Genomic DNA, 12325 nt, shown 5'->3' with positions numbered 1-12325 from the left:
AATGACGCTTATGCAACATGTTTCCAAGGAATGCAATGCCATCTGCCTATATAAAAATGTGGGTGGTCAAATGTGGGTGGCCAAAATTTTTACAGATCAGTACTACTCATAAGTTAAAGAAGCAAAGAGACCATTCATACCTGAAGGAGCGTCTCCACCCCCATCATTCTGCCCGGACACTGAGGTCCAGTACCGAGGGCCTTCTGGCGGTTCCCTCGTTGCAAGAAGCCAAGTTGCAGGAAACCAGGCAGAGGGCCTTCTTGGTAGTGGCGCCCGCCCTGTGGAACGCCCTCCCATCAGATGTCAAAGAGAAAAACAGCTACCAGATTTTTAGAAGTCATCTGAAGGCAGCCCTGTTTAGGGAGGCTTTTAATGTTTAATAGATTATTTTATTTCATTTTTCTGTTGGAAGCCGCCCAGAGTGGCTGGGGAAACCCAGCCAGATGGGCGGGGTATAAATAATAAATTATTATTATTATTATTCAATCTCATATGTGATTGATGTACAAAGCAATCCTAGACATGCCTGTTCAGAAGCAAGTCTCAATGAATTAAAACGAGGCATATTCTCAGAAAAGTGGGTATAGGACCACAGCCCCTTGTGCATCCAGAAAAAGCAAATGGTAGAGTCATTTCTGGACTGGAATATGTACTTCTTTAGACTATAAGCAGGGAGAGCTTCAGGTATCTGGTGTGTTTCCGCATTTAAAAGCTCTCTTCACACAGAAAGCTAGCATGTCAAGGAGAAAGGTTGAGTGTTGGAAATTTTTCACCTGTTACACGAGCTTTCCCCCAGGACTTGGAAATACAGTAGAGTCCAGTGCATGGCTCACGGGTACAGCTGCCTCAATAAATTGGTTGCAGTGTGGAAAACAGTGCTTGTGTGCAGTATTTTTCTTGCTGCAAATGGCAGTGGTCATTCAGTGTATGAGGAGGGACAATCTCAGCTTCACATATGTCTCCAGTTAAAAGGTAATGGGACCCCTGACCATTAGGTCCAGTCGTGACTGACTCTGGGGTTGCGCGCTCATCTCGCATTATTGGCTGAGGGAGCCGGCGTATAGCTTCCAGGTCATGTGGCCAGCATGACAAAGCCGCTTCTGGCAAACCAGAGCAGCACATGGAAACGCCGTTTACCTTCCCGCTGTAGCGGTTCCTATTTATCTACTTGCATTTTGACGTGCTTTCGAACTGCTAGGTTGGCAGGAGCTGGGACCAAGCAACGGGAGCTCACCCCGTCACAGGGATTCGAACCGCCGACCTTCTGATCAGCAAGCCCTAGGCTCTGTGATTTAACCACAGCGCCACCTGTGTGCTCCACAATGTCTCCAGTTACAACAGCCTAATTTTCTCCCATGTAAGCCCGACTCCCATGGATTTCTATTTCTATTTCATTTAATTAAAGAAATTTATATAGCACCCCTCGGTAAATATTTCCAAGGCATCTTGCCGACGCAAAAACTATATAAAACAAAAACAATAAGCAAAAGGACAGAATTAAAAATGAAAATGACACAGCAGCATAAACTTTCCCATTGAGGCTTGGGGAAATTACCGTACTGTAATTCATTTCAATTAACTTCCCAGTTACTCCATGATTCTACCATTCAAATACAGAATATAACTGCTGACTGTCTGCTTTCAAGAGTAGCCTGACATACAAAAACGACAAGTCAAGCAAGCTTGCTCATCATTTTTCCTTATATGAGGAAAAATGTCACCTGCTAAAGTTCTATGTATCAAACTGCTATTAAAAGAACAGAAACAAGGGTAGCAAAAAGATGGCAGCCCCAGGGATGAAACTTGTAACAGGCTAGGGAGCATGAATTCTGATCTTCTTTTAAGTTTCTAGTCCTTAAGTATGTGGAGACAGACTTCGAAGTGGGTGGGCAATGTCCGGTTTGTTTGTTCATTGTACTTATTAATTGGGTTTGGGTTTTTTTTTTAATGAAAAGTATCTCAAAGCAACTTGCACACACAAAAATTGCACATAGGTTAAATCCAACCAAAAACTGAAACTGAGCCAACATAGTTATAAACAGCACATTCATCTTTATAAAATGGCAAAACTAACACCCCAATCCACTGAAGGAGGCCACAAATGAATTAAATATCCAAAGGCCTGACAGAAAAGAAATGTTTTTACCTGGTGCCTAAAGTGAAGGTGCCAGATGTTTTTAACTGCAGTCCTATGTACTTTTACCTCAGAGAAAGCCCCAGCTGAACACAATGGGGCCTACTTCAGAGCAAACAAACATAGGGTTGCACCATTAAGTCTCAAAAGCCGTCATATTAAGAGCCAAGCACATGTCCTAGCGATCAGGGGACACAAGCCGTCCCCACATAACTGGGCCACCTCTTGAGTCGCAAACTCAGAATAGGTTATCCAACGGAAACAAATATATTCTCATGCATATAACTGGCTGTCCCCAATGCAGAATTCATGCTGTGATCTTTCCACATGGCAAGCTCACAGATACTGCGCGGTTAGCAGTTAACTCCAGCAGGAGATGCTCCCAAGAAGAGCCATCGAAACGACTGCCTCTCATAAACCCGGGAGCGAAAACGGCGGGAACATGTTTGTGCGCAGTGTTGGGAGCGAGTCCCGTTGGAAATTACCGCTGCTGCAAATAATGTCGGGAGACCGTACTGTGTAACATGACGCTTCAGCTTAAAGAGCGCTTCCTCGGGAGTAAGTTTCAATGGACTTCAGGCGACTCCCCGAGGAAGCACGCGGAGCAGGACCGGTTATGAAACAAGATTGCCGACAGTCCCGGCGCCTCGCTAGGGGGCAGAAAGATGGGGAAGGCAGGGAAGGCGGTCGTGCGCCACAGCGCTCTCCTTGAGCGTCTTCCGGGATATATGAGGAACCGAGTGACGCCCGGTTCCTCAGTCATTGCCGAGCAGATAGCAATCGAAAACGGGTCAGTGATTCAAGCTACTTACTTGCTGCCACCCCCCTCCGCCCCTGGAAATAAATAGGGCGGCAGCGGCAGCGTTTTCCTGCTCGCTTGCAGACTTTGCATTTTGCAGGTAAGTGGAAATGCGGAAAGCTTCCAGAGATTTCCCTTTGTGGGGCGGAAATAAGACTTGGACCGAGGCAATGTTTACGGGTATTTTGGAAGGGGGTATATCGTTGCTCCGTTAGCAAAGGAGGATCGTGCCCCATATATGCTTCTCGACTTCTTAGCAGCATGCCGCAGTTTCATTAAAGCAAACAAACAAAAACAAGGCAGCTTTCCATAATAATAATAACAACAGTTTTAAGGAATAAAGCACCAAGCATTTCCTTTAGTTGCCTACCTTATGAGCTTGGCAGCAGGGAGACGTTTTCAGCAAACAGCTGAAAGTTTGCATACGAGGCACTCGTTGAATCTCGGTTTGAATTGGCTGATGATGCCGGAGTCTGTTCCCTGAACTTATCAAATGAGCCTCGCCAGCTCCGGGGACAGCCGGCCGGGGACTGAACCGGTATATTAGGGATCAGGCGGTCCCTCAGACTTTCTAATGATTTCTGGATCCCATGCTTTATGAAGTATCCACAGCACAGCATGTGCCAATAAGTAATCTAATTAGAATTAGCATAATTAGGGTTTGTAAAATTAGTAAAAACTAATCGGTGCAATTGGGGACCCAGGTGGCGCTGTGGTTAAACCACTGAGCCTAGGGCTTGCTGATCAGAAGGTCGGCGGTTCGAATCCCTGTGACGGGGTGAGCTCCCGTTGCTTGGTCCCAGCTCCTGCCAACCTAGCAGTTCGAAAGCACGTCAAAATGCAAGTAGATAAATAGGAACCGCTACAGCGGGAAGGTAAACGGCGTTTCCATGTGCTGCTCTGGTTTGCCAGAAGCGGCTTTGTCATGCTGGCCACATGACCTGGAAGCTATACGCCGGCTCCCTCGGCCAATAATGCGAGATGAGCGCGCAACCCCAGAGTCGGTCACGACTGGACCTAATGGTCAGGGGTCCCTTTACCTTTACCTTAATCGGTGCAATTAGTACACAGATTTCTGTTCCTCAGCTGAACTCTTCACAGCATTATTACTCCCCCCCCCTTTTCTCATTTTCTTTAGCTGCCTTGGCTGAATACTTTTTGCTGACTTTGCGATGGGCGGCCAAATCTCTGTGGACAAGTCGGTGCAGGTGGTGATAGTCGGTGGCGGCTTCGGTGGCATTGAAGCTGCCCGCAAGCTCAAGTGTTGGGGAGTCCCCTTCATCCTGGTGGACATGAGGGATGCTTTCCACCACAACGTCGCTGCTCTCCGGGCTGCCGTACAGAGTGGTGAGCTTCTCCTTCAGGGGCAGCAGCATGTGTGCTTCCTTCTCTAAGATACGGGCAGTTTGTATGAGGGAGATAAGCGGTCAAACCAAATGCATAGATACCGTAGGGGCTTATACCATAGAGCTGTGTTGCTTATATACACTGTTACTAACTCAGACCTTAGAATTCACAATTGGTAGAGAGGGCTCTGTGTGATGTCATTTCCCCTGCTCTTCTGGAGAGGAAGGAGCATATAGCACTTCCTGTTCCCCTCTTTCTTCAACCAGCCCTTTGCTTGCAGATAGCTGAAGCTGGTTACACTGTAAATATGCATACTGTATTTTCCCTGCATATATATTTTATATTGTTGCCACTGCTATGAACCAAAGGAAGATGATCAGTAAGTCAGTCATATTTTTAAACTTGCTTCCCAAGTTGTAGCCTGATTTGTTGTTAAGTGGAGCAAGAAAGGGAGAGTCAGTTTCCTTCAAAGCTGGACTTGCTCAAAGCAAAGCTTTATAGCCTAACTCCTATGCGTTATAAATTTTGCTGCCAAGGATGGGATTTTGAAACTCTGTTCAACTCACACACGTGGGTGCCTGGTGGGATAAATTGCAATCAATATATCCTCTCCTACCCTTTAAAAACCCATCCCACAAACAGCTCCAGTGTGCTGTGAGAATATTTGTAGGTAGGACGGGAGCTCTTGGATCTATTTTCAGAAATTAAGTACTGAGCCTGATAATCAAACACCTCTCCAGGGGGCAAAAACCAGGCTGAATCCTGCACATAACAGCAACTGTAGCCTCATTCTTTCCCCTACACTTGTTTTCTCCCTGCCCTTGTCCCCAACAACTTGATGGGTCCTTTCCCGTCAGGGCCATATGCTGGGAAACTACGGTTTTCTTTTAAATGCCTTGTAAAACTTTAGGAAAATTTTGCTGCTGTGCGAATTGCTAAGCTGAATAGTTTCCAGGTAGCACCCTGTGATTCTCCCCCTCCAAGTACTTGACATTCCTTGGTTTTTGCAGTCCCAGATGGGAGTGATAATGAGATTTACTGCACCCACAGTGGCAATATTGACTTGAGGAGACAAGTTATATGGGCCTGCTCTAACAAGAAAAAGTTTCAAAATTAAACCTGTTCAAGATACTGGGTTGAAATTCTGTGATTTAGCAACTTGAGAAGCCTGAGGGCACCTGAGCAATAAATACCCTGATCCTTTATCTTCTGTTCCGTTTCTGTGTTGTTGATCCGAAGGATTGGTTATATTTTCTTTGCTTTTAGAAATTGATAGTTGTACAGTGATTTATGCCAGGTTTTTTTTTTACGCTGTATACTGCTCTGGATACATTGGTAGAAGAATTGGACAGAAATACTGTAGATATAGGTATATTCATACGGTAAAGTTTTGGGAGCCTTAATGTTTGTGGCGCAGAATTATGACTGAGGCCTAGTCTACACATGCAGCAGAACGAGGTGGTTAAGTCCTGTGGTGGTAGAAAGAACCCTAATTTATAATTTCATTTAAGTTTTCTCTTTTTGTGTTGCCTTTTGTGAAAAGTTCACTGTACCTAGAAACTGGAGCAGATCCATGCCTTACATTTAAAACACACCCAACAGAAACCTCCAGAGTAGGAGGAAACAAGCTTGCTCCATCCTCCATGTGACAGCTCTTTAGCTATTTGGAGATAGCTATCATACCTCTTGTCAGTTGCCTCTTTTCCAAGAATACAGTTGGGTGTGGTTTAAACACATGGTGTGGACCTGCAGGTGGGTTGGACTGAAGAGTTTTTGTTTCTGTTATAGGTTGCTATTTTAACTTGCATATTTTTTTTGGGGGGGGGGTGTACACTCATGCACCCCTGTGCATAGCTGTCAACTTTCGGATTTGAAAAAAAGGGATCAGCAGCCTCACCTGTCCACTTTCGGATTTGAAAATAAGGAATCAGCAGCCTCACCTGTCCCGGGGACACTCTACGGTATATCTAACAATCCAGGATAGCAGCGGGAAACGGCGCTGGAATAAGGGAATTTCCAGCAAAAAAAGGGAAGGTTGACAGCTGTGGCTTGGAATAAGGGAGTTTCCCCCCCAAAAGGGAGGGTTAGACAGCTACCTTCTCATCATGCCACACATAGACTAGGCCATACACGTATTAAATACTTAACTTTTTTGTATTCTTGCTCTTTAAGTACCATTAACAGCCTGAAAATTCTATACATCATTTTGCAGGATTTGCCAAGAAAACTTTCATCTCCTTCTCCAAGACCTTTGGAGGCAGTTTCCGGCAGGGTCTGGTAGTTGGAATTGATTTGGAGAAACGGCATGTCCTGTTGAATGATGGTGAAGTGAGTGCATTGAGGCTAAAATCTGTGGTAGCCAGTAGACATGAATTGCAAGGTCCAACTGACCCTCTTTTAACATCTCTTTTTAGCAGCTCTGCTATTCCCACCTGATCCTTGCCACAGGGAGTGATGGGCCTTTCCCAGGAAAATTTGACAGACCCATGGACATGCAGTCTGCTATTCAGACCTACGAGGACATGGTTGAAGAGGTGATGTTGCAAATTCCTTTTGGTGGGAAAATTGGTCTTTTCACCATGTCTAGGGTCCGTACATGGACCTACCTTGGCTCACTAAAGTGACAAGACTGATTTCTGGCAAGATGCCAGTTGGGCAAGTCCAAATACTCCCTTTCAATCAGAAACTCAGATATATAAGCTAGGCGCCAAATGGCTCCTTAAACCAGGGTTACAGTTGCCAAAACGTACTGCCTAGTTTCCATTTGGCGGCCAGATGGCCCAAAAGCCATATTTTTCAATACAACTTTTGGGTTTCTGAAAGTTGCTCTGATGCTGCAGATAAAATATTGCGGATAGAATTCCACAGGATGAGTTGTTAGCATGTGAAAAAAGGCAAGATCCAAGGATCTCCAGGCATGCACCTCCAGAAGGTGGAGACATCTGGCACCATCTTTTGTTTCAAATTATTAAGAAATGTTAGCATATCTAAACTCTCGTTTCTCCTGATTTTAAAAGGTTGAAAAATCTCCCCGCATAGTAATTGTGGGCGGTGGTTCTGCTGGTGTTGAAATGGCTGCGGAGGTCAAGACGAAGTATCCCAACAAAGAGGTAGGAGCCACAAGTGATACTACTGCTCACCACTTTATTCCTCTGGTAACTGAAATTTCCCCAGAATAGAAAAGGGTTGCAGTAAGTGTGGACTGTTAAATGTTTGTGCATGGTTCTCAAGATCTCTATAGTTTCCATTTCTTTACCCCTGCCTTCCAATGGATAACTGCAATTCTGTGCATGGTTACTTGGGAACAAGTTCCACTATGTTCTTTGGGACTTGCTTCCAGCTAAGTATGCATAGGATTACAGTTGAAATTATTTTATTTTTAAAAGTGAATGGGTGCTTGGCGGTTTTTCCTCCTCTATTGCTTTGTCTATAAATGTGTGCTCAATGCTACAGGTTTGGCTAATTCCTCTTTTTTTTGGCCTTTTTAAAGTAGAGAAATTGCAGTTTGGATGAGTTGTTGCCCAGTTCTGCTGTTATGTTGAATTGTAATCCAGGGACTCCATTTTATTTGGCTGTGTAGTGGATTCTAGCTTGCTATGTCTTCTGTAAGCCGAAGCTTTACTTTTGCAGGGGGCAGGGCAGGGAGCGATCTAGATCTAGTTGCCAGCGTAGCAAACACAAATTTGAAAAGCTGCATGATTTTATGGGCTCTCAATGGCCATGTTTGGGTGTCATGGTATACTAGGTAAACTATTTACCATGCATGAAACCAGTTGCACCCACTTAACCATATTCCCTGGATTAGTGTAGTGTCTGAACCAGGAATTGTGGTTTCTTTCACACCAAGCAAACCATGATAAGCTAAGGTCTATTGATTGTGCTTTGAGAGATACAAACCATGATCCCTGATTTGGATGGAACACTAAGCCACCAACTGTGTTTTATTTTCTCCCTAAAAAGGAACGAAGGGGCTCATGCATGGGAACCCATGCTTTACTACAATTTCCCACAATGTGAGAATGCTGCCTCTGTAGTAATCGAAAACCTTGTTAAATTGATACTGCAGACAGGTAATGGGTCTTTGTTGTTAACACTCACAAATTCAACAATGTGGTTTTGTCCCCAGGTCACCCTTATTCACTCAAAAGTTGCACTGGCAGATGCAGAAGTGCTCCCCAGAGTTCGGCAGGAGGTGAAGGAGTCCCTTTTAAAAGAGGGGGTACATCTCTTATTGAGTAGGTACATAGCTCATTTATTGCATGCAATTGTCTCCTAGAAAAACTGAAAATGATCTTTCCTCTTAAATGTTTCCAGACCAATTAAGGGTTGCTTCAGAAGTTTCTTTTTGTACTTTGGTATACATACACTGTGCATCTCAATGAAACTCTGCTCATGCAATTTATTTAGCTACTTTTAAAATAATACACAGGAGCAATTGGCAAAGAGGATTGAGCCCCTGCTCATATGTATTTTAGTAGCATAAATGGTTAACATGCATGCACATGTCAAATTAGGACATACAGTGTTTGTATTTTGTATGTTGCTCAAAAATGTTATTTAGAGTAGTTCATGAGGTTTACATACTATGGCAACTTTCATATGTTGGAATACTGTGTACTCTCATTGGACTTGGGAGAGCGTTGCTTCTGAGTAGACAAGCATAAGATTATACTTCTGTTCCTCTTTTACTTCAGGTTACTTGGTGAGGATAAAGGTAAAGGTAAAGGGATCCCTGACCATTAGGTCCAGTTGTGACCGACTCTGGGGTTGCGCGCTCATCTCGCATTATTGGCCGAGGGAGCCGGCGTATAGCTTCCAGGTCATGTGGCCAGCATGACAAAGCCACTTCTGGCAAACCACAGCAGCACATGGAAACGCCGTTTACCTTCCCGCTGTAGCGGTTCCTATTTATCTACTTGCATTTTGAGGTGCTTTCGAACTGCTAGGTTGGCAGGAGCTGGGACCAAGCAACGGGAGGATATTGTGTATTTATTTTAACTGAAATGTGCTTTTGCTCAGGAGTTGTAAACGATGCAAAGTCCTCCCTGGGACCAAGTTCCAACCCAATTTTTATAATTAGAAGTTGCTCATATAATAGAGTTCCAAGATTTTCTTTATAACCAGGAGGGTTAGTAACACATATTTTTAAAACAAAACCATATTGTAAGTTTTGAACTGGGCACTTGGTTACTTTTAAATTATGGTATCTCTAAAACAGGGTTGGGGACTGCAGGATTAGGGACTGAATGTAGGTTCTCCAGATCTTTATCTGACCTGTTAGATTCTGCAGGCTGTGCCATGTGGCCAGTTTAACACATTCCAGCCTTCCTGAGCACTCTGTCTGAAAAAGTTCCCCCACCCTTGTTCTAAAATTTAAAGGCAACTGACATCCTTTCAAGGAATAAATACCTTAAAGCACAAGAGGAAGGGAGCATGACTGTTGCAGTGGTTCAATGAAGTATGGTGTCATTGTTTTTGTTTTTTGGCTGCTTACAACAGGTCAGAAAGTTGAAAACCTGCAATCACTGACTTTAAACAAATTCAAAGAGAACATGATAGTGAAGACAGACAAAGGCACAGAGATTGTTACTGACATGGTGATTCTCTGCACTGGGATAAAAGTCAATTCCGCAGCATACAGCGGTGCATTCAGTAAGTTATTTCCCACCCTGACCTCATGTTTAAGGAAACATAGTTCTTCCAGTCCTCATGTCTCAATTATAAATTGGAATTGTGTGTAACTTTGTACTTAGTTTCTGAAGGCGCCAGGCTAGCAGTATTCATTCGTTGGCTAATGTTGATGCCTTTTAAAATGTGACCTTTTATTCATATAAAAGTATCTTCCTCCACTGGTAGCTTTTAGAAGATAATTAAGACACACATCCTATGCACACATAGGGAGTAAGTCCCACTGAAGTCTTGCTTCTTAGTAGACATGCATAGGGTTGAACTGAGGGATAACATTCTGCATGTATTTTAATCATTTTTAGACTTGGGACTTTGGAAAAAAATATACTAAAATGGGCACTTTTGATATATCTATATTATAAAGATAACATTAGATAAGACTCGTGGTGAGTTCATGGTTTCCATAAGACCAAGAAAGACAGGTTAAACTGAATTACATGTTCATGGAACTACATACTGATTTAATTCTATCATCCATCATTAGGCGACAAGCTGGCAAGTAATGGTGCTTTGCAAGTGAATGAGTACCTTCAGGTTAAAGGATATGATAACATTTATGCTATTGGCGATTGCGCTGATGTGAACGAGCCAAAAATGGCGTACCATGCTGGGCTCCATGCAGATGTTGCAGTGACAAACATTGTCAACAGCCTGACACAGAAGCCTCTGAAAACCTATACACCAGGTAAGTTTTGTTTTGTGCCTTCATGTCTCTTACACGTCAATAAATGTGGATTACAAGGGTTATGACAGGAGCTTCCATAACTGCACCAGTTTGAAGCTGCTATTTTAGGGGCCTTCCTACAGTCTTGTACTGCTGGTTCATTCCATACTTTATTGAGCATTTTTCTTGGGATTGTTCGGGTGGAGAAATAATAGTTGCCAATTAAATGTGTGAGCAAGGTCTCAATAGCTCATATAAGTGGGGAATATGGACTTCGCATGAAATGTGGGTTAAATAAATGACTTCAAGTAAATAATATAGCTTTATAAATCTTTGTGTCCCCTTCAGGATCACTCACGTTCCTGATCTCACTGGGAAGATGTGATGGAGTGGGTCAAATCAGTGACTGCTACGTGGGACATCTCTTAGTGACAATTGTTAAAAGCAGGGATCTTTTCATCTCACAAAGCTGGAGAAAGATGAATCAGTGTATGCCATGCTAGATAGAAAAGGGTTTGCAAGAAAAGATGCAGGTGTAACAGGACCAGTGCCAAAAAAGAATATACCTTTCAATTAAAGAAGGGTTGGGTAGTTATTACTAATTTTAAAAAGCTTAACTTTTATCGGATATGGTTTGTATCTCTTATCCAAGGTTATATTTTACATTAAACCTTGGGATCATTTTTACTAACTGGCTCATGAGCTATAATGGATTCTGAAAGTTCTTGAATTAAAAGAAGTAGCAACCTACAACCTGTTTTGTGCTGTATTCATTGAATTATGTGTCTGTCTGCTTGAGTTTATCTTTTTTTTGGTATATTAAGCGTAAACCTACCTCCTTTAAGCAAACAATTTCTCCTAGAATATGTTTATATTGACTTCTAGCTGATCCAAGCCCAAAGGGTTTAGGGCAGTTGGTCCTTGCAGCTCCCAAAACTGTGTAAGCTATGATGTGGCACAGCTCAAGCTTTAGAACTTATCAGTTCCTAGGACCAGAACACTGCAGTTGTTGTTGCTTTACGTATTTTTTTGTGTTGAAAGTTGTTAAAAGCTTGGAGTTGTTTCTTAAACAATACAGTATGATGACCTGAAAAAGTGAAGTTTTTTGTTTTTAAAAATGTATTTACAAGTTGAATGTTTTCCTTCTATCCATGGGTCAATAATGGAACATTAAAACCTTTACAAACAAGCCTGGGTGTGTGCAGAATCATTTTGATTTAAAAAATCTAAAATGACAGCAACATACCTATTTTTCCTTGCCACCAACACATGGTCGTCTATTTCAAAGTAGATAAAAGGTAAATGTAAAATAACATTCCATTATGCACTACTTTTTCCTGTATTAATAACTTTCATCCATCATAATACAGCTCTTTGTTGTTGATGATGATGATATTCCAAGAACAAACAAGAAGGTGCCTCATCATACTACTTCCTTTGTTCATGGATGAGAGCAGAATTGGACAGTTTAGTGAAGCTGATTTTTGTTTTCTTGAGAAGGAATGGAACTAACATTTACTTCAAAATAAACTGTATAATACAGTGGGCACTATTCAACTAAAGTTGAGCACTTTATGTACTCCCCTAAAGCTCAACAGCTGAAATCTAGGAGACTTACACATACCTGATAGTTTTTTTGTGGGGAAATTCAACTACAAATTGTGACTGCATGGTTGCTTTTTTAGTACATTTG

At 42.7% G+C, this 12325-nt stretch overlaps 1 protein-coding gene across 2 annotated transcripts; it reads left to right on the top strand.

Annotated features, from left to right (window-relative positions):
- Window positions 1-2549: 2549 nt before the first annotated feature.
- AIFM2 (AIF family member 2, ferroptosis suppressor) lies at window positions 2550-11385 on the top strand. Of its 2 annotated transcripts, none has more exons than XM_035137969.3 (9): window positions 2550-3033; window positions 4072-4280; window positions 6493-6608; window positions 6695-6814; window positions 7298-7390; window positions 8407-8515; window positions 9780-9932; window positions 10453-10653; window positions 10981-11385. In XM_035137969.3, the coding sequence occupies exons 2-9, from the start codon at window positions 4106-4108 to the stop codon at window positions 11133-11135; spliced, it is 1122 nt and encodes a 373-aa protein (XP_034993860.2). In that variant the 5' UTR covers window positions 2550-3033; window positions 4072-4105; the 3' UTR covers window positions 11136-11385. The 2 variants fall into 2 exon arrangements, with proteins under 2 accessions (XP_034993860.2, XP_034993861.2); XM_035137970.3 differs by having other exon boundaries at window positions 2779-3033; window positions 6698-6814.
- Window positions 11386-12325: the final 940 nt, after the last annotated feature.

The sequence above is a fragment of the Zootoca vivipara genome, chromosome 5 (assembly GCF_965207765.1).
Source record: "Zootoca vivipara chromosome 5, rZooViv2.hap1.1, whole genome shotgun sequence".
NCBI lineage: Eukaryota > Metazoa > Chordata > Lepidosauria > Squamata > Lacertidae > Zootoca > Zootoca vivipara.
Note: the sequence above shows the minus strand (reverse complement) of the source record. Positions and strands in the feature narration are given on the sequence as shown.

Coding starts and splice junctions, on each gene's coding strand:
- AIFM2 (XM_035137969.3), top strand. CDS start 4,106: ATGGGCGGCCAAATCTCTGTGGACAAGTCGGTGCAGGTGGTGATAGTC. Junction 6,609..6,694: donor TCCTGTTGAATGATGGTGAA/GTGAGTGCATTG, acceptor ATCTCTTTTTAG/CAGCTCTGCTATTCCCACCT. Junction 6,815..7,297: donor ACGAGGACATGGTTGAAGAG/GTGATGTTGCAA, acceptor TGATTTTAAAAG/GTTGAAAAATCTCCCCGCAT.